General features: G+C 44.9%; 1 protein-coding gene across 2 annotated transcripts in view; it reads left to right on the top strand.

Annotated features, from left to right (window-relative positions):
* The first annotated feature begins 10644 nt into the window (after positions 1-10644).
* Positions 10645-24066, top strand: part of MSL3 (MSL complex subunit 3) — a 41042-nt gene continuing 27620 nt past the window's right edge. Inside the window, exons 1-3 of one of the 2 annotated variants that reach the window (XM_077482549.1) lie at positions 10645-10847; positions 14957-15039; positions 23143-23238. In XM_077482549.1, coding sequence (XP_077338675.1) covers positions 10749-10847; positions 14957-15039; positions 23143-23238 — 278 coding nt within the window. In that variant the 5' untranslated portion in view covers positions 10645-10748. The remainder of the gene's footprint in view (positions 10848-14956; positions 15040-23142; positions 23239-24066) is intronic. The other variant, XM_077482550.1, reaches the window with a different exon arrangement.

Here is a 24066-nt window from a genome sequence, read left to right as displayed (position 1 = left end):
CAGATTCTCTTGTATGTAATGTCTCTTCCAAGGCTGCAGATGTATGGGCATTGATCAGGCTGCACTGATGGCAATGGTGAGTCTGCATTCCTAAAAATGGTGGATACTGCCTTCATGGCAATGGTGGGGCTGCATTCATGGTAATGGTGGGGCTGCATTCATGGTAATGGTGGGGCAGCATCCATGGCAATGGTGTGGCTGCATTCATGGTAATGGTGGGGCGGCATTCATGGCAATGGTGGGGCTGCATTCATGGCAATGGTGATTCTGCATTCATGGTAATGATGGTCCTGCATTCATGGCAACGGTGAGTCTGCATTCCTGGCAATGGTGGATACTGCATTCAATGGGGGGGCTGCATTCATGGCAATGGTGAGTCTGCATTCCTGGCAATGGTGGGGCTGCATTCATGGCAATGATGGTCCTGCATTCATGGCAATGGTGGGGCTGCATTCATGGCAATGGTGAGTCTGCATTCCTGGCAATGGTGGATGATGCATTCAATGGGGGGGCTGCATTCATGGCAATGGTGAGTCTGCATTCCTGGCAATGGTGGGGCGGCCTTCATGGCAATGGTGGTGCTGCATTCATGGCAATGGTAAGTCTGCATTCCTGGCAATGGTGGGGCTGCATTCATGGCAATGGTGGTCCTGCATTGATGGCAATGGTGGGGCTGCATTCATGGCAATGGTGAGTGCATTCTTGGCAATGGTGGATACTGCATTCATGGCAATGGTGGGGCTGCATTCATGGCAATGGTGGGGCGGCATTCATGGCAATGGTGGGACGGCATTCATGGCAATGGTGGGGCGGCATTCATGGCAATGGTGGGGCTGCATTAATGGCAATGGTGAGTCTGCATTCCTGGCAATGGTGAGTCTGCATTCCTGGCAATGGTGGATACCGCATTCATGGCAATGGTGGATACCGCATTCATGGCAATGGTGGATACCGCATTCATGGCAATGGTGGATACTGCATTCCTGGCAATTGTCGATACTGTATTCATGGCAATGGGGTGCTGCATTCATGGCACTTGTGAGGCTGCAGATGGGCACTGGCCCTTATTTTGCTTCACAGTTCTTTATTTAAAATTTACGTTTTTTTCCTGAAACTTCCCTCTAAATGTGAAGGTGCGTGTTATACGCCAATACGTACGGTATATCCAAATAGCGCGCCCAAGCTCATATCTTCAACCCACACAGCCACAAAGGCAAGAGAATTATTGTTGGGCAGTGCATTAGTGCTCGAATGAACACACTTAAGCCTCGTACACACAATAGGATTTTCTGGTGGGAATTGTGTGATGACAGGCTGTTGGCGGAAAATCTGACCGTTTGTACGCTCCATTGGACAAATGTTGTTGGACTTTCCGTGGACAAATGTTGGATGGCAGGTTTATAAATTTTCCGCGGACAAATGTGTGTTATCAGATTTTCCAATCGTGCGTACACAAGTCTGTTGGACAAAAGTCCAAAGTACAAACACGCATGCTTGGAAGCAAGGATGAGCCCGAAGCAGTCAGTCTTGTAAACTAGCATTCGTAATGGAGAATTAACATTTGTGACGTGGCAAATTATGAAATCTGCAAATGCAGCGCACATTCTCTTCTTTATTGGGATAATAATTAAGCTGCTTTGCTGGTGATAATGATGGAGTTATTGCAAACACATTTTCAAAGGCTTTTTTTTTCTAGTGATATCAGGAATAATATTATTATGCTTTTTTTTTTATTATTTGGGCAAGATACTACAAAAATATTATCCCGTAGTTTTTAAGATCATAGATACAACTATGTTGGCATCCCTTATTAATTTTACATTGTATTTTTTTAAATGTAACTGCCTACTCCCAAACTGTCATTTGAAGTAAAACACATAGCCAAGTATTATTCTCCATAATTATTTTATTGTGCATTAAAAAAAAAAAAAAAAAATTAGACATGCTATCTGCTAATAGAACTTAACCAAAAAGTGCATTCTGTGCATCCAAAAATATAGAAAATATACCAAATCAAATCATTATTCAACCAAAAAAATAAAATAAAAGCCTCATGCATGTATGATTCTTAATATAGGGGGTCAACAATGCCAAGAGTTGGTGAAAGCAGGAGATAATTCCGAAAATCATCCGGATTTTTCTCCTGGAGCTCCCGCAACAAAAGCATATGACATAATTGGTCACGAGTAATAAACCAAACAATTTTTGGTCCAATAAATCCTCTTCCTTCCCGTTCCTGGACTGGACTTGGGTCAAAGCAATAACTCCAAGGCCAATAATAAATAACACGTTATCTCCTCCGATTCCGCAATATAGCTGTCACGATCAGGGGTCAGGCTCGAAGACCAATTGCTATAGCAGTTGCAGGACTACCACTAACCAGCAGGATAGGAACACAGGCAGTCACCCTGGCAGATGACACAGGCTCACCTGAGGTGCGGAGTCTAAGTACTAACCGGTTTTCACCAGAGCTCCAGATGGTAGAGATGGATTTAGCTGCGTGTTAGTACCAGGTCGCGGTCCTCAGGATCGCCCCACCAGGAGGTAAGCAAGCCGGGGTTCAGTAGCGGATGAGCAGGTAAGGATCAAACAGAAGCATGGTCAGTAAGCAAGCCAAAAGGTCGGTAACGAGTTGTTGCAGATTGGGATCAGGCAGAAGCGTAGTCGTGGAACAAGCCAAGGGTCGATAACGAGCAGTAGCAAATATAAGCGGCAGCAGGGAAGATGGGAGTGAGATACAGGCTGGAGATAGCACAATATTCTGGCAAGGAGGAAGTGCAGAGACATGGCTTATATCAGGAAGTTCATGGGAGGAGCAAAGAGTTCAAGGTTCAGCTGAAATCAAGGTACAAGGCAGGGTTGTCAAAAGGATCTGACAAGGAACTGTCCAGCATCTCAGATAGCTCAGAGAGAAGATTCATTGCCAGCCACAGCTGAGGTCCCAGGTTCAAGTCCAGGTCCTGACAGTACTCCCCTCCTCCCAGGACGTCCACTGGACGTCTTAGGGCCCGGTTTGTGAGGGAACCTCTGGTGGAATTCTCTTGTTAATCTAGGAGCATGAACATTCTGCTCAGGCTCCCAAGAATTTTCTTCTGGCCCATATCCTTCCCATTGAACCAGATATTGCAATTTGTTCCTATAGATCCTGGAATCAAGAATTTTCTTCACCCTGTACCTTAACAGGTGGAGGGGGTGGAAGAATTCTTCCCGAAAAAGTATTTTTGTGAAAAGGTTTGAGTAGCGATATGTGAAACACAGGGTGAATCTTCATACTGGCTGGAAGTTTTAGGCGAAATGCGACTGGGTTGATCTGGGCCAAGATCTGGAAAGGTCCCACAAACTTTTGTCCCAACTTTGCAGATGGAACATGAACCTTCAGATTTTTAGTAGATAACCAAACTTGATCACCCACATGAAAGGTAGGAAGTGCTCTGCGATGTCTATCTGCAGCCTTTTTGTAACTTTCCTGAGCTTCCCTCAAAGTCTCGATCAATATATCCTGGATCTCCTGTAAAGCAGTTAATCTGTTGGTAACAGCAGGAATCGGAGTTGAGATAGGGAGATCAGGGATAAAAGCTGGATGATGCCCGGTATTTAGGAAAAAAGGGGTCTGAGAGGTGGAGCTATGTTTAGAATTGTTATAAGCAAACTCCGCTGTAGGAAGATAGTCCACCCAGTCATCCTGAAGATAATTAACAAAACATCAAAGGTACTGCTCTAACGTTTGATTGGTCCGCTCGGTCTGACCATTAGACTGAGGATGAAAAGCAGAAGATAGATTGTTACTCCTAGAGCTGAGCAAAAGCTTTTCCAAAATTTTGAGGTAAATTGCACTCCTCTGTCAGAAACTACATCTTCTGGAATTCCATGTAGTCTAAAGATTTCTCGAACCATCAACTCTGAAGTTTGTTCTGCAGAGGGTACCCCCTTGACCGGTATAAAGTGAGCCATCTTCGTGAAGCGATCAAGAACAACCAAGATGGTGGTCATTTCTTTAGAGGAGGGTAAATCGACTACAAAGTCCATAGAAATTGATCCCCATGGTCTTGATGGGACAGGGAGTGGCTGGAGCAACCCCAAAGGAGAAGCTCGGGGTGTCTTATTGCGAGCACAGACCAGGCACGAGTCTACATAACCTTTGAAATCTCTTTTGTACCCAGGCCACCAAAAGGAACGGGATAAAAGTTCCTCTGTCTTAGAAACTCCAAAATGTCCAGCAAGTTTGGAGTCATGAACCAACTTGAGGACTTCAACCCGAGCAACTTCAGGTACATAGAGGCGATGTGCTTGAGTCCAGAAGCCATTTTTGTACTCAAGGATGATGTTCATAGGAGGATTTTTGAGGAGTGGGTCATTCTCATACCCTTCCTTGAGGAGACTCAAGAGTGCTTTAGAACTTGTGGCACCTAGAAAGTTCTTTTGAGGCAGGACTGTGTATTCAGAGTTGTTTTCCTGGAGAGGTCCAGACAACATTCGTGATAAGGCATCAGCCTTACCATTCCTTGACCCAGGTCGATATGAGATAATAAAATTGAACCTGGAAAAGAACAATGACCAACGTGCTTGTCTAGAAGACAATCTCTTGGCAGAACAAATGAATTCCAGATTCTTTTGATCTGTGAGAACGGTCACAGGATGCTTAGCACCTTCCAGCAAATGCCTCCATTCAGAAAATGCTTCCTTAATTGCCAGTAACTTCTTATTCCCAATATCATAATTTCTTTCGGCTGAAGACATTAAACGAGAGAAGTAAGCGCAAGGATGAAGCTGCATCTTTTCACCACGTCGTTGAGAGAGGATAGCTCCCACGGCAGAGTCCGAAGCATCCACTTCCACTATAAACGGTAATTCAGGATTGGGATGTACCAATACTGGTGAAGAAGTAAAAATATTTTTTAACTTTACAAAAGCAGCCTGTGCCTCAGATGACCACACAAAGGGCACCCCTTTCTTTGTTAGTTGGGTAATTGGAGCTATCACCTTAGAGAAGTTCCTTATGAATTTTCTGTAAAAGTTGACAAACCCGACAAATCGTTGGATTTCCTTAATGTTTCCAGGGGCAGGCCAATCTACCACTGCTTTAATCTTCTCGGGGTCCATGCTCAATCCATCTGGAGAAATAATATACCCTAAGGCTGCTTTCACACTGGGGCGGGAGCAGCGTCGGCGGTAAAGCGCCGCTATTTTTAGCGGCGCTTTGCCGTCGTTTGAGCAGCGGTCTGCGGGCGCTAGCGGGGTGGTTTTAACCCCCGCTAGCGGCCGAAAAAGGGTTAAACCCGCCCGCAAAGCGCCGCTGCAGCGGCGCTTTGCCGGCGGTATTGCCGTGGTGTCCCATTGATTTCAATGGGAAGGAGCGGTATAGGAGCGGTGAATACACCGCTCCTTCACCGCTCCAAAGATGCGGCTAGCAGGACTTTTTTCACCGTCCTGCCAGCGCATCGCTCCAGTGTGAAAGCCCTCCGGCTTTCACACTGGAGTTAAAGGGGCCGGTTTTTTTCAGGCGCTACACAGGCGCTATTTTTAGCGCTCTAACGCCTGAATACCGCCCCAGTGTGAAAGGGGCCTAAGAACTGGATCTGGGCTTGTTCAAACTCACACTTCTCCAGTTTGATATAAAGTCGATTCTGCCTTAATCTTTCAAAGACAGTGCAAACATGCCTGCGCTGCTCTTCCAGGTTATCGGAAAAGATAAGGATGTCATCCAGATAAGCAATGACAAATTGGTCCAACAGATCTCGAAAAACATCATTTATGAGGTGTTTAAAGGTTGCAGGGGCATTGCTGAGACCAAAGGGCATGACCAAGGACTCTAAATGTCCATATCTGGTTCTAAAGGCGGTTTTCCATTCGTCTCCTGGACGAATACGGACCAGGTTATATGCCCCCCGTAGGTCAAGTTTTGTAAACACTTTGGCAGAACGAAGTCTTTCCAACATTTCCGAGATCAAGGGGAGTGGATAACGGTTTTTAATAGTGACCTTATTTATGTGCCTGTAATTAATGCATGGACGCAAGGTGGAGTCTTTCTTTTCAACAAAGAATAGGGCTGCTCCTGCAGGAGATGTTGAGTGTCTATTAAAACCCTTCTCTAATTTTTCGTCAAGCCACTCCCTGAGCACTTTTAATTCAGGTTCTGACAAATTAAAAAGGCAGCCGAAAGGTATTTCAGCCCCTGGGAGCAGCTCAACGGGGCAATCGTATGGGCGATGAGGAGGTAATTTATCTGCATTTTTCTTATCACAGACATCCCGGAACGCATGGTATTGTGGAGGCAAGTTGTGATATGACTGGGTAGTTACCACACCGACTTGCAATTCCTTGACCAGCGGACAACTTGTTTGGTAAGATTCCCTACAGTGTTCCTTGCAGTGGGAAGATGTGAAATCTATGGTCCGTGTTCCCCAGTTGATAGAGGGATTGTGAGTGGAGAACCAAGGAATGCCCAAAATGACGGGAAATTTGGGTGATGTAATCAACTGAAAGCTGATGGTCTCACGATGATCAGCCTCAAACTGGGTTACCAGAGGAACTGTTTTATGGGTAACAGGTCCTGAGGATAATGGTGAACCATCAACCGTCTCCATCTCAATAGGAGCATCTCAGATAGCTCAGAGAGAAAATTCATTGCCAGCCACAGCTGAGGTCCCAGGTTCAAGTCCAGGTCCTGACAATAGCTGGTTGATGAACAGAAGATCAGAAACTAACTGAAAAGCATAAAATGAAAAGCGTGAAATGAAAAGCATGAAGCAACTATCACCAAACTTCTACTAACACGAAATTAGCAGAAGGAGCCCAAAGGGGGGCATTAAAGAGCAGAAAAACCATGTAGTACTTTACTACGTTCATGTTTGTTGGCTGACAATTCCTTGCCATTTGTATGCAAGACAAAATCCAGGCACACACCTTCGGACAGAAGTCCGAGATTTTGTCTGCAGAAAATTTGATTGTGTGTACAAGGCTTGAGACTGAATTTTAATGGTTCAAAGAATGTCAGGCAAAACGGTTGGCACTCACGCATATTAATTTCATCAAATCTGGCCCTCTTTGAAAAAAGTTTGGACACCCCTTCCCTAAACGGTACAGGTTAAGGAGATATTTATTGTACCTACAGGTAAGACTTATTACAGGCTTACACCTGTAGGTGTTAAGCCCTTTTAATCATCTCCTCTATTTCCAGATATTAGCAACTATGGAACAAGTTGCAGATTTCCTTCGGGGCAGAGACAGCTAGTATTTATTGGGACATCATTACATAGCAGCCTTTCTAGTCCTCTTATGCCCCGTACGCACGATGGGACTATCTGGCGGACGCCGGACAATCCGCCTGTGTGTGGGCTCTGGCAGATTTTTCCCCCCAAAAGTCCGGCAGACTTAGAAAGAAGTTTTGACTCAAAATTGTCCGCCGGACTGCCGTCCGTCTGTGTGCTAGTCTGCCGGACTTTTGAAATGAACGGACTTGCCCGCACATCGAGAAAAGTCTGTTAATTTTGAACGCGGCTCCAGGTAGACTGGACTAGCGAAGGAGGTCAATGTGGACCCCTCCATCAGCGAGATTGACACCTCGCCGGCCCTGTCACCTGGTAGTGACTTAAAGTCCTCCCCAAGGTCCATATCAGACCCTTATCCGTGTTGATGAGGACAAGGGTCTCTTCCCGACAACCCTGGCCATTGGTTTCCAGGGTCTGTGGGCGGGGGGCTTATCGGAATCCGGGAGCCCCCTTTAATAAGGGGGCCCCCAGATACCGGCCCCCCACCCTATGTGAATGAGTATGGGGTACAATGTACCCCTACCCATTTACCTGGTGAAAAAAATGTAAATAAAACACAACACAAGGTTTTAAAATAATTTATTGCACAGCTCTGGGGGTCTTCTTCTGTCTTGGGGGGTCTTCTCGCTGGACTCCGCTATCTTCTGCTAGCTCATTTACTAGCGGAGGAGCCCGGCTTTCTTCTTCGTCACCGCCTGGGGGTCTTCTTCTGACTTCGGGGGTCTTGTCCCCCTCTTCGGTTCTTCTTGCCGGGCCTCCGCTTTCTTCTCCCAGCTCTTTTACTAGCAGTGGCCTGGTCTTCTGTCACCGCTGCCTCTTCTTCCGACTTCAGGGGTCTTGTCCCCCTCTTCGGTTCTTCTTGCCGGGCCTCCGCTTCCTTCTTCCAGCTCTTTTACTAACGCTGGCCCGGTCTTCTGTCGTCGCCGCCGCCGGTCACTGGGTGATTTCACATGGTGACCCCGGGCTCCATTATGATGTTACAGTCCCAGCATCCTCCAGGACTGTGACATCATAAGGGGCGGGGACATCATCCGGTGACCCCGCCCATTGTCCCTATATAAGTCGCCACACAACGCTTCCCTGTTATTGTGGCCAGAGAGCGTTGAGTCAACATCTCAAGGAAGAAGAGAAGAAGAAGAAGAGAAGAGAAAGCGCCGGCGACGACAGAAGACCAGGCCCCCCTTCCCCAAAGCACCCCCATGTTGACGGCACACGGCCTGGTATGGCTCAGGAGGGGGGTTGCTCGCTCCTCCCCACCCCCTTTCCTGACCGGCTGGGCTGTGTGCTCGGATAAGGGTCTGATATGGACCATGAGGGGGACCCCCACACCGTTTTTCAGCATAGGGCTTCCCCTTTAAGTCCATACCAGGTGATGGGGCCGGCAAAGTGTCAATCTCGCCGATGGAGGTGGCGACATTGACCTCCTTCGCTAGTCCCGTCTACCTGGAGCCCCATTCAAAAAGAACAGACTTTTTTCAGTGTGTGGTCAAGTCCGTTCATTTCAAAAGTCTGGCGGTTTGTTCGCTGTACCTAGTCCGGTCGTGTGTGGGCAGGTCTGCTCATTTTGAAGTCCGGCGGACCTCCACTTCAAAGTCCAGAGGTTTGTCCGCCAGACAAAGTCCACCGGATAGTCCAATCGTGTGTACGCGGCATTAGGCTTACCTCCTAACTGTCCATGATTTCGAGGGACTGTCCCTGCTTTGGAACAATGTCCCTCTGTCCCTCATTCCTCCTCATTTTGGTCTGATCTATATAGCATAGCTCTCAACTGTATCGGATTTCGAGGGACTGTCCTTGATGTGGGACTATGTCAGCCTGTCCCTCATTCCACCTCATTTGTCCCTCATTTTGGTCTGCTCTATATAGTTGTATATAAAATGCACTATTTATCTTTCAAAAAGTGTTTCCCAGTGCTAAACCTTTCCTCCAATTTCTAAATTGCTGCCTTTGTAAATATCAAAAGCCAATATAAAGGAATAATAGTGGTAAAAAGCACTTGTGGTTTAACCAATCATTTTTATTTTTTATACAATTCTCCTTTAAAGAGGTGTGGCAAGGGGCGTGTCCTATGCCTACATACTTTTGCTAATAGGTGTCCCTCATTCCCATTCCCATTTCAGAAAGTTGGGAGGTATGTATATAGTTGTATATAAAATGCACTTTTTATCTATCAAAAAGTGTTTCGCAGCGCTAAATCTTTTATTTGATTTCTAAATTGCTGCATTTGTAAATTCCAAAAGCCAAAATAAAGGAATAGTAGTAGCAAAAAAAAAAAACACGTGGGTTTAACCCATCTTATTTTTCTTTTTGCACAATTCTCCTTTAAGGGGGTGTGGCAAGGGGCGTGTCCTATCCTGCATACTTTTGCTGATAGGTGTTCCTCATTCCCAGCTCACAAGGTTGGGCGGTATGTTTATTGGGACATCATTACATAGCAGCCTTTCTAGTCCTCTTAAAGGGGTTGTAAAGGTAAATGTTTTTTCACCTTAATGCATTCTATGCATTAAGGTGAAAAAACATCTCACACTGCCGGCGCCCCCAGTCCCCCCGTTTTACTTACCTGACCCCTCGAAAATCCCGCGCTCGCCCCCGCCGTCCTCTCCGCCGCTCAGCCTGACCGCTGATTGGCTGGAGTGGATGGATTGAAAGCAGCGCAGCCATTGGCTCGCGCTGCTGTCAATCACATCCAATGACGCAGCGCGCCGGGGGCGGGGCCTTGTGATACAGCGAGCGGCTATAGCCGCCGGCTGTATCACGGGAGCGCGCTCGCAGTGCTTCTCACCAATGCGAGGGAGCTCGCATTAACGTGAGAAGCACCTGCGGGAGGAAGCAGAGACAGCCGCCGAGGGACCCCAGAAGAGCAGGTTCGGGGCCACTCTGTGCAAAACGAGCTGCACAGTGGAGGTAAGTATGACATGTTTGTTATTTAAAAAAAATAAAAAAATTTACTTTACAACCCCTTTAAGGCAGGATTTCTGTGCAACAATCCATACCCATCCTCAGGTGTGTCATCGCATCTACATTCTCTGTATTCCGCCCCCCTCTCCCTGCATTCCAGTCTTGGAAATATACCTAGCATAGTAAGAGTTCTATTCTATGGCAGCTGGTATCAGGACACTTGCCCACAACAAATAGGGCTTCCCTGCGCAGTCAGCTGGTAGGATTCAGAGGTCAGCTTCCAACGTAACAAAGGATTCCTGATCACGTGCCTAAACGTAGCCTTCCTCACTAATAACAACATTGAACACGCCTTCCGTTTTTTTATTCGATGCGTCTAACAGTAGCTCCTCCTTTATTGTAATATGATTGGAGCCATTGTTAGCTGTATCTGGAAGTTGTAGTTTGATTGGTTAGTATCGCGGGAAGGGGCGGGGGTGCGGATATGTGTGTGTATGCTGTGTCTTCCTCTTCCCTCATGCTCTATGCAGCGCTCGGGCCGCTGCGGGAGTTTCGTTTCCTGCTATTCGCCATGATGAACAAATGAACTCGCGGGGAATGAAATTTAAATTCCAGAAAGGGGAGAAAGTGCTGTGTTTTGAACCAGACCCTACCAAGGCTAAAGTCTTGTACGATGCCAAGGTGCGCTATGGGAGAGGGAGCGGGGGAAGGCAGCTGTGTATACCTCAGGGCTGCCATTGTATTCACCCTGCTGCTGACAGGGGCTCATGTGTTGTTATACATGTCTGTACTACATCCTTGTGTGTTGTGTGATGATGGTGTGTGTTGTGTGATGATGGTGTGTGTTGTGTGTGCTGCTGTGTTGTGTGATGATGGTGTGTGCTGCTGTGTTGTGTGCTGACAGCAGTCCCTATGAGTCGTGGGTGTCTCATTAGGATCACTGAGGCCAGTGTATAGAGACTGCAATAAAGTCCAAGTCTTCCCTTGCAGTGTGGGTGTCCCTGCATTGCTCTGGAGACCTGGGACACTATTCCTTCCCTGATCCTCCACTCCTGCAGAATGTGCTGTGCTGATAGATTGGACTCCCCTATGATCATGTGATTGGCTTCTGATGTCAGTTCACACTGCACTATGCGAACTGCGCTGAGTGTCAATTAAAAAAAGTATAATGATGCCCCCAAATCATTTCTCATATTGCAGCGGAAACTGCAAATTCGCACAGGAAATTGGATTACGTGGGTGTGAACACCCAAGCGATCGGATTCTGCTGCAGACCAAAAAAAGGGTCCTGTGCAAGTCTGGTCCAAATGCAATTCATCCACACTATGGCTGAAATCGCATCGCACAGAGATCACGTGATTTGCATTGCGAAGGACATCACTGCAGTGTGAACCGGCAGTAAAGTGGAACTTCCACTTTAATGACCCCTGACCCCCTTACATGCCACATTTGACATGTCATATGTCATATTATTTAATTTTTTTAGCAGGAGGAGCGGGTACCCAGCTCCAACTTCCGCTCGGGCCACCTAGGCAACTCGAGCAGAAGTTCTCATCTCCCCCATCCTCCATGCAATCTTCTGGGCCACATCACACATCCCAGAAGATTGCCCGGCTATTCAGGAAATGCAGCGCAACTTGTGCAGTGCGCACCCAGCTGTGAAGCCGCAAGCTGTCACAGTCGGGTGCCCACACTAGTGATTCCAGTGTTCTATTGATCTGTGCCCGCGCAGGACGGAGCCGCACTCTTACTGATGTCCAGATCAGCTGGAGTGACGTGACCATGGTGCATGCGCACATCAGACGAGGCGTTTTTTCGATGGAATTTTACAGACACAATTGAAAGCTATTCACAGAGCGGAGGGGGGCACCGTAGTTGTTACATTATGCCTTACTGTTGCAGGGCAGCTTGTGCCTGTGTTGGAGGGTGGATTTTGTCTGTGTTGCAACCTGCCCTTAGACACATGCAACAGGCGCTGATCAAGACACTAAAGCCGTCGTGCAGCACAAACAAAAGGCGACCTTGAGCAGACTGAAACCCTCACAACAGCGATGCACAATGTGAGAACTACGGTGTGCCTCCGCTCTGTAAATAGCTTTTAATTGTGTCCGTGACATACTTTCTCCCATCGCAAAATGCCTCCTCTGATGTGCACGGGCAGTTTTCGACATAGGGCATAAATCGATAGAACACTGGTACGGGGGTGAGTACCGAAGGCTCGGTGTTGCTGGATCGTGGGACAGGTGAGAGTGTGTTTATTTGTAGCTGCTGACCTTTAGTAAACACAGAAACGGCTGGAGCTCCACTTTAAGGTGGGTGTGAAGTTGAACTCTCATCTCCGACTCTTGCCTATAGGTAAGCCTATAAGCACTGTAAAGATCCTGCTAAACTTGCACTGTTTAGGAGATATAACCAGCCGCATGTACAGTACATATCACCGGCGCATGCTCTCTGAAGGAATGCAAAATCTAGTGTCCCAGTCCTGCGGATGATGGCAATTTTTTTGCAAGATAAAGCCATAATGTGCTAGTGTGCATCGTAAATGCACATGTATTTGCTTACCTGTAAAAAAAAAAAAAAAAAATGTGCATTTATTTATTTTAAGGTGAACTTATCCTTTTGGAGGAAGAAAAAGGAAAAAAACAAACAAAAAAAAAAAGGGTGTTTTTTGCTTATGACTGAAGTGAACACAGCTTCACCATATTTACTAAGCTCGGTGGACAATCACTGTGCTAAGTGAACATGCTCTACTCATGTATGAACCACATGGTCATACCCATAGCTACTAATAAGATGGCGGTGACTTTCTTTGCCCATTAGGACCCCTTTCACATGAGCAGACAGATTAGGTCCACCTGTCAGTTTTTCAGGCGGACTCAATCAGACCCTCCAGTCTCCTCCATGGAGCGGCGGATGTAACTGGACGTGACCGTTGACAGTCGCCAACATCCAGCCTGCTAAAAACAGCCAGTTCCCTATCCGTTTAGTGGATTAGATAGCAGTCGGGTCTAAATGGACAGGTGGGCCATTTGCATCCGACCACTCATAGAGGAGAGTGGACTGTGACGGTGTCTGCTCTGCATAAGCAGAGCAGACGCAGACCTGTTATCCACCTACTCAGCGGGAATCTGCATAGAGATCCCCCGCTGCACAGGCAGACTCCGATGGAGCCCCTCTGTGTGCAATGAACCTTACTAGGTATTTCTGAAGTGCCTAGATATCAATTCAATTACATATGTTTTGTTTTTTGTAAATATGTATAAAGCATTGTAACCTATAATAGCCCATGCCGTTAGCAAATATAAACTCAATCAATCAGATAACTTTTTTTTTTTTTTTCAGCAGTATCGCTCTTTTCACCTTGATAATATATGCCATGTTGCAGTAAATTGGAGACTGTGGTCCCGAAGGACTATATCAGCTGTAAATTGTTCTGGGACAGATCTAGTTTTTTACTTGTACATCTGTTTTTTTTTTTTTTGTCTCAATATAATTTTACCATTTGCATGATTATGCTCCAAATATAGTAACCAATTGTATAATCTGGAATGAGCATATTTTAGTAAATTTGTTCACAATAGATGCGTAATCTTAAAAATAGGTAGGGCTTGTTGTATATGAAAACTGGTGTTAAAGAATATGTTCAATATTTCATATTCTTGATGTGTGCCTGCTGTATTATGTACTTGTGTTTAAAAAGTATCCTGAAAATAAAAAGAATTACAGCGCTCACAATATAAATGAATTTAGCATGTGACACTGTCCATATGAATTGTGCAGATGTGCTCCAAATGATAAAGTGCAATCGTACTCCGAACTTCTAGGTGCATCACACACCCCTCCTGTGTTCCCACTCATCAAGAAGAATGGACCCCTGGCTTTTCAGTCCAGGCCTCAATCGGGCTTAAAATTTGGCCATAAATGGCATATCCTTGAAGGATCCTCCACAAATCTTCCCCACTCGTGATGATCATAATGTTAATATGGCACCAAAAAGTAAAGGAACGGCTAATGGTGAAGTACTGTTAAAAACTGCTTTATTGCGCAAAGTGGATAGGTTCTTACAGACTAACAGAATTAAACTTGCATGAGGTATTGCAGTGAAAAACTGATAGGAAACGGCGCATCCAGCATGCGTTCCAAAACCGAAAGTGATGTTGTTTGGACATGAAAACCGTAAATTACGTCCATGTGTTTGAACCAACCACAAGGTGTCATCAAGGACCTCCTTGATGAAGCCTAGTATCAAGTATCCTGTCCTTTTTGTATTGCTTCTTTTGTGTGAAATCCCTGGTGTTCCTGCGTGTCCCTCTGCTTTCCTAATAAAAACTGACCACACCATACATATCCATCCTAGCATGGTCAGTTTTCTGGCTCTGCTGGAGATCGGCCTGCCTGTCCTCCAGTGATCAGACTTGTGCTGACAAGCCCCTCCAGCACAGCCATTCACTGCGAAGAGATCAGTGTACTGCATATGATCACTTATAAAAAATAAATAAAAATAAAATATAGGTAATTATAATGTGATGTATACATACACAAATATTTTTTTCTTTTCATTTCTATTTTAAAATGAATGGGGTTGTTTTATGAGGTGAGGGTTCACATATTCTTTAAGGTGCCAAATGGGGGACTATTTTTAGCTGTTTAACTTTGTAAGATTGCAATTACCTGAAAATACCAGTAAAATCATGTCTTATCCATTTATATACGTTCATGAAAATCAATGCCACACCAATGTATGAGTTTTAACCAGATTTTTTTTTTTTTGTCTGTATGATTTTGTTCAGGTTGTTGATGTTGTCATTGGCAAAGATGACAAAGGCAGAAAAGATCCTGAGTATCTGATCCACTTTAATGGTTGGAATCGAAGGTAGGTTTTATCTTATGCTCAAGATGCATTGCGTTTAGTAATTTGGGACACGCACTGTAATTTTATCCTTTGCGAATATGTGTTAAGACAGCAAAAGTGCCCATTCTGAATCTGTTTTTGTGAAGACAATATTACAGAAACTATTGTTGATCTGGTCCTGAGTTCATGTAGCTAGCCAGCAATTCTAAACAAGCCTACCTGCACCACATCTTTTTTTACCTGCATAAGATGTGCAATGATCATGTAGTTTCATGGTGTCATTTGTCACCCTCTGTGCACAGCCTGTAGTAGAATAAATCTTCACATTACTTTGTCAGAAATTTTAGTTTGTGTTCAAACATGAGCTATGCCACATGGCACTACACATGACCTCTGACTGTAGTCTAAACTGACACTTCCTGTAAAGAACCTACATATCCCATAGTCTCTAGGTCTGTCAATTTAGCAAAGCATTCAGAGAGATCACCATGGTGGAAGAATGTGTTTTCTCCTATTGTCTTCCAGGACAGCCTCGGACAGGAAACGTGTACACCCACATAGTTTAAGGGCGGTTCTCTAGGCCTTCCCCTTCAGTTTTTTGTGATTCCTGCCAGATGGGAAGGGAGCACGGTGGAACCTTAGGGGAGCTCCATGTCCCAGGGCTATCCTGGAGGAGCCCCTGGTGTACCTTCATCTAGCCTATGCACCCCTCTGTTCAGTCAGGGAGGAAGAGGGCTGCGTGTCCTAACGCTGCCTAAGCTAAGGTAGAGCAGGGACCCTGATCCTTGTCTAAGTCCCCGCCGACAACTGCATGCATCTGGGCTGCTTGGGTAGATTGTGGAATCTTGCCGCAGCACCCACCCAAGAGCATTGCAGGTGGGCGGTGCTCTTCATCCTGAAGCCTCAGAGCGTCTGGGAATGCTGGTCCCGGGACTTCCAGGTTCAGGGTGGAAGTACATGGGGCAGGACTACTGCGCTCCAAATGCACAAATTGAGGTCAATTTCTGGTGGAGTGACATCATCAGCGAACGCCCAGAGACAAGGTTCTGGTCTCTTTGGCATGGCGGACGGACGATGCAGGCATTCAGGGCCAGAGCAGACCCAGCAGAGGCTGTGGGCAGCACGGAGGAGCAATGGAGGGCACTGCAACAGGACAGGCAGTAGACTCTGGTTCCTTGGGCACTGGCACCTCTCAGTTAAGCGTGGGGAAGTCTGCCCATGGCTTACTCAGGGGGGATCCTTACTTTCCCTAGTCCCTGGGGAGCCACAGGTGACGGTGAGGGGCACGTTTTTCTGAGACACCAAACACAGTGGTGTGGGTTTAGGCCAGGGCTCGACAAAACCTGGGCGCCAGGTCGCATTTACGACTAGAATTAGTGACCTGGCACCTGGGGCAGTGCAGCTGGGGGTATCCTGTCTCCATGCACCCCCCCCCCCCGGCGTGATCGCGTTGGGCCACGCCACCGCCGGCCAGTAATTGAGGCCGCGGCTTTGAGGCCTTCTGCGGTCCTATGCTTCCTTCTGGAATCTGGCGCCCTCTTGTGGTGGCCGTTGGTATGACAACCAGCAATGCTAATGGAGCTTCCCCTGCCTGTTTTCACTGCCCACACATCTCCTTTCCTTTTATTTAGAACCCCTAAATATTATATATATATTTTTTTATTCTAACACCCTAGAGAATAAAATGGCGGTCGTTGCAATACTGTCTGTCACACCGTATTTGAGCACAGGACTTACAAGCGCACTTTATTGGGGAAAAATAATTTTTTTTAATTAAAAAATAAGAACAGTAAAGTTAGCCCAATTTTTTTATTTTTTTTGATAATGTGAAAAATGTTACGCCGAGTAAATTGATACCCAACATGTCACGCTTCAAAATTGCACCCGCTCGTGGAATGGCAACAAACTTTTACCCTTTAAAATCTCCATAGGCGACGTTTAAAAAAATTCTACAGGTTGCATGTTTTGAGTTTACAGAGGAGGTCTAGGGCTATCTTCCCCTCACTCGTCTCCATGTCAGGCCAGGGACAGGTCCGAATCGCCGCTACGGACCTGGCTCCTAACTTTTTTAGCTGGCTCCTAGATTCCAAGCAAATTTGTCAAGCCCTGGTTTAGGCAGTCACTTATGGGCAATTGTCTCTCTGTTTTTGGCATTTAGGTTAAAGCTCAGGACAAAGCCCAGATGCAGCCTCCCAGAAAAAGATGTGCTATATTTGCAGCAAAGATAAGTACCAATTGGGGGATAAAAAACCGTTTGCCCTGAATGTGTCAGGACAAAGGACGTGGTGAAGGACGATTCTACGACTGCTTGTTATAAGATCCTTTTGTCCGTTAAGGATGAAATTGCATCCACATTCCAGTCCTTTAAGGGGATGATGGATAGGAGGCAGGGTCCCTCTATGTCCCTATCCAGGGCAGCCAGCATGCCTTCCCTATCAGAGCCTAGTCAAGAAGAAAGTGAAGACAGGGAAAGGGAACCCAGGTCGTTCGCCTCCTCTCTAGCGGACCCGGGCTCTGATTTAGAGGGGGAGGAAGAAACCTCCAGAGGGTCCAGGTACAGATTGACACTGGAAGTTGTGGGGGACTTACTGAAAGCGATCTACGACACTTTGGAAATTAGAGACCAGTCGGTACAGCTTTCAAAGCACGATGTCATGTATCAGGTGGCCAGTGCACAAAAGACCAGGGTATTCCCTGTGCACAAGTCTCTAGGGGAATCGATGTTGCTGGAGTGGGAGCAACCTGAAAGAAGACCATTCTTTTCAAGTATCCTTAAGCGCAGGTTTCCCTTCGAAAAGGACACAGCCCATCCTTGGAACAAGATTCCAAAGGTGGATGCAGCGCTGGCCAAAGTCTCCAAAAAAGACGGATTTGGCCTTTGATGACCTTGGGTCCCTTAAGGACCCCATGGATAAAAGGGGAGACGTGCTGCTAAGGAGGGCTTGGGATGCTTCTTCCATTGGGCTTAAGCCAGCCCTTGCAGCCACTTGTGTTGCCAGAAACTTGGAATGCTGGTTATCGCAGTTGCAATCACACATTTCTACGGGCATGTCTAGGTGACAACTGCTTAAATCTTTTCCTTTACTGTTTAAGGCAGTTGGCTTTCTAGTGGATGCCTCAGCAGAATCAGTGAAGCTGGCGGCTTGGTCAGTAGCACTGGTGAATGGCGCAAGAAGGGCTATGTGGTTGAAGGCTTGGACAGGTGATGCAGCGTCTAAGCTTAAGCTTTGTGGTTTACCTTTTTGGACCTTGGCTTCAGGAGGCGCTGGAGCATACCCAGGACAAGAAAAAAGCGTTCCCAGAAAAGAAGAAAAAGCAGAGGGTAAAACTTTTTTTGAGGTTTCAGGCAGCAAGCCCAAAAGGAGAAAGGGGCACCCTAAAAAACACTGGATGGGTCATAAGGGGTGAGGAAGGGGAAGAATCTTATTCAATCCTTCTCAGACCCCCACAAAGCCTCAGTGACTCCTACGCCCTGGTTGAGGGGGGGGGGGGGGGTTGAGGGACTTCCTTCCACAGTGGACCAACGCAACTTCAAGCCCGTTTATATTAGAAATAATAAAAAAAAATGGCTACAAGTTGGAGTTCAGTTCAATTCCCCCTCCTAATTTTCTATTTATCCTAAGACCGGGAAAAAGCAGGGGCTCTGAGTTTTCTGTTAGGGGAGCTGGTAGATCAAGTCATCAGCCAAGTGCCACATGCAGTAAGCTGCCAGGAGGTGTATTCCCACGTATTTGTGGTCAAAAAGCCATCAGACAAGTTCAAGCTAATACTCAGTCTCCATCCTCTGAACAAGTTTATTAGATATAAGTGCTTCAGGATGGAGTCTATGTTCAAACTAATCTGTTTCCAGGTTGCAATATGGCAACGATCAATCTCCGGGACGCATACTTGCATGTGCCGATACATCGGGATTTCCAGAAATTTCTTAGACTAGCGGTCAGGATGAATTCAGAAGTTCTCAATTTCCAATTCGGGGCACTGCTATGCGATGGTTCTCCAGAAGTTTTTGAGTGAGAAGATCGATCTCATCCTGATAGGTCCATTTTCGCCAGACAGGACCTGGTTCGCCGCCCTAAGGAGGCTGGGTGGCAATATATCCCCTGATTCCTTTACTGGTGAGGGATGATCTGGTCACACAGGGACCTATTCAGCACCCTCAGGTAGAGACCCTCAGACTTGCAGCGTGGTATTTTAGGAACAGCTGTTAAGGGCTTAGGAGTTCTCAGAGATCAAGCCCCTTTTTAGAATGCCGTAAATCAGTAACCAGGGCCATTTGCACCAAGATCTGTAAAAGGTTCAATTCCTGGTTGGCAGAACAAGGGCAGGAAGAACCAGTTAGGGTCCGGCCCGTCCCACCTGATATTTATCCTTGGGCGCTTACAGGGAGTCCCTTTTTGAACCCCTGGAGAAAACTGAAATTAAGTCGGTGGTCCTAAAGGTGTGTTGGTGTGTGTGGGTTTTTTTTTTTTTTTTTTTTTTTTTTTTTGTATTGCAATCACGATGACCAGGAAGTGAGTGAGATGCAGGCGCTCTAGATCAGAGAGACATTTTTTGTTAATTTTGGAGGATAGGGTTGTGCTCAAACCAGATCCTAGTTTCCTCCCCAAAGTATCCTCTACATTTTACAGAATGCAAGACGTTATTATCCTGCCAACATTTTATTCCTCCTCAGAGGTTGATAAGGAAGGAAGGTTTAGTTTAGTAGATGTCAGGCAAAGCCTTTTAGCTTATCTAGAAGTCAGCAGAGACTTCAGGAAGTCGGAATCTTTATTTGTGCACTTTGCAGGCACACACAAGGGATGTAAATTGTCAAAGGCCACTATTGCCAGGTGGATAAAAATGACAATTACAGAAGCATACAGGTTGGCAGGGGAGCAAGCGCCCCTAGTTACGACACATTCAACCAGGGCAGTGTCACTCTGGAGCATATCCACAGAGCAGCAACTTGGTTCAGCTAATCCATGTTTGCAAGGCATTACCACTTGTACTTGTTTTTTTGATAAAGAACAGGTGTTTGGGGGAAAGGTCCTCCAGGCAGTGGTCCCAGCCTAGCAAAGTACATTTCTTGCTTATCTCAGAGGCTGTCCTGGAAGATGATAGGAGAAAACCGGAGTTAGACTTACCGGTAACTTTTTTTCTAAGAGTCTTCCAGAACAGCCTGGTTTCCCACCCCCTGTTTTTGTAGCTGGTGCAAAGTGTATATACTAATATTATGTCTTTTAGGGCCTTCCGGCCCAGTTATCTGTTTCTTGAGGAAACTGGAGGGGACCGCCTTTAAACAATTTGGGAATTTGGGTGTACGTGTTTCCTGTCTGGGAGGCAGGAACCATATGTCTCAGAGGCTGTCCTGGAAGACTCCTAGAAAAAGTTACCAGTAAGTCTAACTCTGGTTTTAAACACATTAGGGCTCCCACATTTCTGATGCAAGGCATGGATTGAATGCTGCATGACCTGGACCAAGAAGTCTATTTTTTTAGTGAATAGGGACATGCCAGGTGAAAAAACAAAAGGGATATAGGGGTATTAGCCACGACACTACAAAATGCAACCACAATATGTGAGCCCACCCTTACAAGGTAAGGCACCTAACTCCCCAAAAATTCAAATTTTTAGGTGACCCTGTTACTAGAGAACTAATTTATACAGCAATCTTCCCATATGAATTTATGTGCAATTATTGTATTTTGTGAATGTTATTTTGCATGTAAAGGCCTCCCATGTATAGACGTCCAAAAAGCCCTATGTCCCCTGCTGGGCACCACTATCTTGGATGTGATGTCAGCAGCCCCTGCAGACTTGAAGCCCTAATTCAAATGAGATCCTGTTGTATTCCCCTTTTGCTCCTCCCCTCCGCATGATTATATAGGGAGGTGAGAGGAGGAATGAAGAAAGCTATGCTAACGCACAGTAGTAAGGTACTCGCAAAAGAGGATGGGGCTGTGCTGGGGAATTCACTCTTAAAGAATTCAAATATGCCATAAAGTTAAAAGGCATGTTGTAAGCAAATAAAAAAAAATATTGTTTATGGGAAAAAAAAATGCTGCAAGTAAGAATTTAAAATACCTTTTATAGGGTATCCTGCTAAGTGATGATGATCAATAAGTAGAGTAGAGAACTACTAAGGGGGATAGTAGAAACATTAACAAAAGCATTTCAACGTTAAAGAGGAACTGCAGTCTACTCACATAATTTGTAATACAAACATCTTTGCCATTCTAAAGCTTCCCTCCAATCACTTTACATAACATTTTATATATACTGTGATTCAGTACTTTCCAAATACACTGCAGCAATCTCCCTCTACTAAGTCGTGGCTGCAGTCATTTTAACTGTAGGCAGCTGAAGCTGCTGCCTGTTCACTTCCTAGATTTATACATACATGCATACAGTTGTGCTCATAAGTTTACATACCCTGGCAGAATTTATGATTTCTTAGCCATTTTTTTAGAGAATATGAATAAAACAAACTTTTCTTTCACTCGTGGTTAGTGTTTGGCTAAAGCCATTTATTATCAATCAACTGTGTTTACTCTATTTAAATCATAATGGCAACAAACTACCCAAATCACCCTGGTTATTTTGGCCTAATAACATGCACACAAGTTGACACAAAGTGGTTTGAAGGTAACCATCCTCACCTGTTATCTGTTTGCTTGTAATTAGTGTTTGTCTATAAAAGGTCAATGGGTTTCTGGACTCCTGACAGACCCTTGCATCTTTCATCAAGTGCTGCACTGACGTTTTCTGGATTCTGAGTCATGGAGAAAGCAAAAGAATTGTTAAAGGATCTGTGGGAAAAGGTAGTTGAACTGTATAAAGCCGGAAAGGGATATAAAAAGAATATTCAAGGAATTTAGAATGGCAATCAGCAGTGTTAAAACTCTAATCAAGAAGTGGAAAATGAAGGGTTCTGTTGAAACCAAACCACGGTCAGGTAGACCAACTGAAAATTCAGCCACAACTGCCAGGAAAATTGTTCAGGATACAAAGGAAAAACCCACAGATATCTTCAGGTGACATACAGAACTCTCTGAAAACATGTGGTGTGTAGCGGTTTCAAATGCAAAATAAGGAGGCACTTGAAGAAAGATGGGCTGCATGGTTGTGTCGCCAGAAGAAAGCCATTACTATGCAAATGCCACAAAGTATCCCGCTTATAATATGCCAAACAGCACAGAGACAAGCCTCAATACTTTTGGAACAAAGTAATTTGGAGTGATGAGACCAAAATTAAGCTTTTTGGCCAAAACCATAAATTCTTCTCTTGGGGAGGAGTAAACAAAGCCTATGATGAAAGGTACACCATTCCTACGGTGAAACATAGAGGTGGATCGCTAATGTTTTGGGGATGTATGAACTACAGAGCCACAGGAAATATGGTCAAAATTTATGGCAAGATGAATGCAGTATTTTATCAAAAAATACTGGAGGAACATTTTGCATTCATCAGCCAGGAAGCTGCGCATTGGACGTACTTGGACATACCAATATGACAATAATCCAAAACACAAGGCCAAGTCGTCATTGGTTACAATACAATAAATGTATTGATCAGGGTCATTTGGGTAGTTTCTGTTGCCATTATGATTTAAAAAGGGCAAACGCAGTTGATTGATGATACATGGCTTCAACAAACACAAGTTTTTGAGTTTATCATTCATTTTCTCTGAAAAATGGCCAAGAAATCATTAATTCTGCCAGGGTATATAAACTTATGAGCACAACTATATGTACATACACACTCGCACCTCTGCTATCCTGCTCATTTCTCCTCTGTGAATGAATACACATGGATCTCTGCAGTCTCCTATTATCTCCACCCTCATGCAGCTCTCATTGGCCCTCCTATGACTCTATGAAAGAGGAAGTGGGCTATGTAAGTTTATTTACTGGAGGAAGAAAATGTTTTACTATCCAACGTTAAAACAACAAGAGCAGATAATTTAATAGGTGGGGAGTTGAAAAAAATTACTTTAGAGCTGCTTTAAGTATGAGAATTTAAGTATTTCTAAGGCATAAAATGATTGAACCAGTTACATGTTAAAGTCATTAGTTTTGAGCTTACATAAAACTTTTGTTTTGAAGTATTTTGTTTTAGCTTCCCTTTTCACTTTTATTTTCCAGCTGGGATAGGTGGGCAGCAGAAGACCATGTTCTTCGCGACACTGATGAAAATCGGCGATTACAAAGAAAGCTGGCAAGGAAAGCCGTAGCTCGCATGTAAGGATTCGCTCTAGGTAGACGCTAGCAGCTTGCTACATTTCCATACTCATGTCTGTAACCTTCTTCTTCCCTTTTTTTTTTTTTTTTTAATTTATTTTTGTACAGTATTTGCCTGTATTAAAATTTTTTTCTTAAGCCTTTTGTTGACTTTGGATTGCTTGTGCACGTGCTTGCATTAAAGTGAAATTCTAACAAAGAGCTAGATATACTGTTAAATGTGTTTATCCATTTAGTTCATCCTTTTTTATTTATTTATTTTTTCCAATGACCAGATTTGAAGTTTAAAATTGTTTTTTTTTTTTTTTTTTTTTTAAGATGTATTACTTGATCTGGAAAGTATCCTTTCTGCCTGTATCGTGTGGCAAAGTTACATCAGGATTTCTCCACACAGGGACCCCAGTTCTGGTCCCTATCGCTGTGGTTGTGATTCTTTTATCATTCCTTTCATACCTTAACTTTCTGCTGATCAGAACTGTTTCTTGTATTATGCTTGATTCTCCATGCATGCCATGGTAGTAGGAAGAGTGTATATCCTGCTGAAAACTTTACTGTATGTGACCTTGTCTAATAAGTCTCTGATTATAGTGTGGATCTGCAAGCAGCTTGTGACTTCAGGTACCTTTCTTCAACAAGGCTTAAAATGTATCTCCTAGTTGATTTTAAGCCTTCTCCCTGTCATTCAGCTTTGAAATGCCTTTACTGCCCCCTTAACCTCTGGCATTTGATAATTAAATGATGGTTGTGATTAACACTGGGAATAATGGAAGTTTATTTAAAGCGACATCATTGTTTATTTTCTGGAACAAAGGAATCCATGGATACTTG

The sequence above is a fragment of the Lithobates pipiens genome, unplaced genomic scaffold (genome assembly GCF_037356315.1).
Source record: "Lithobates pipiens isolate NorthernLeopardFrog02 unplaced genomic scaffold, aLitPip1_a1.2 Scaffold_16, whole genome shotgun sequence".
NCBI classification, from domain to species: Eukaryota; Metazoa; Chordata; class Amphibia; order Anura; family Ranidae; genus Lithobates; species Lithobates pipiens.
This window is presented reverse-complemented; position numbering and strand designations above follow the sequence as displayed.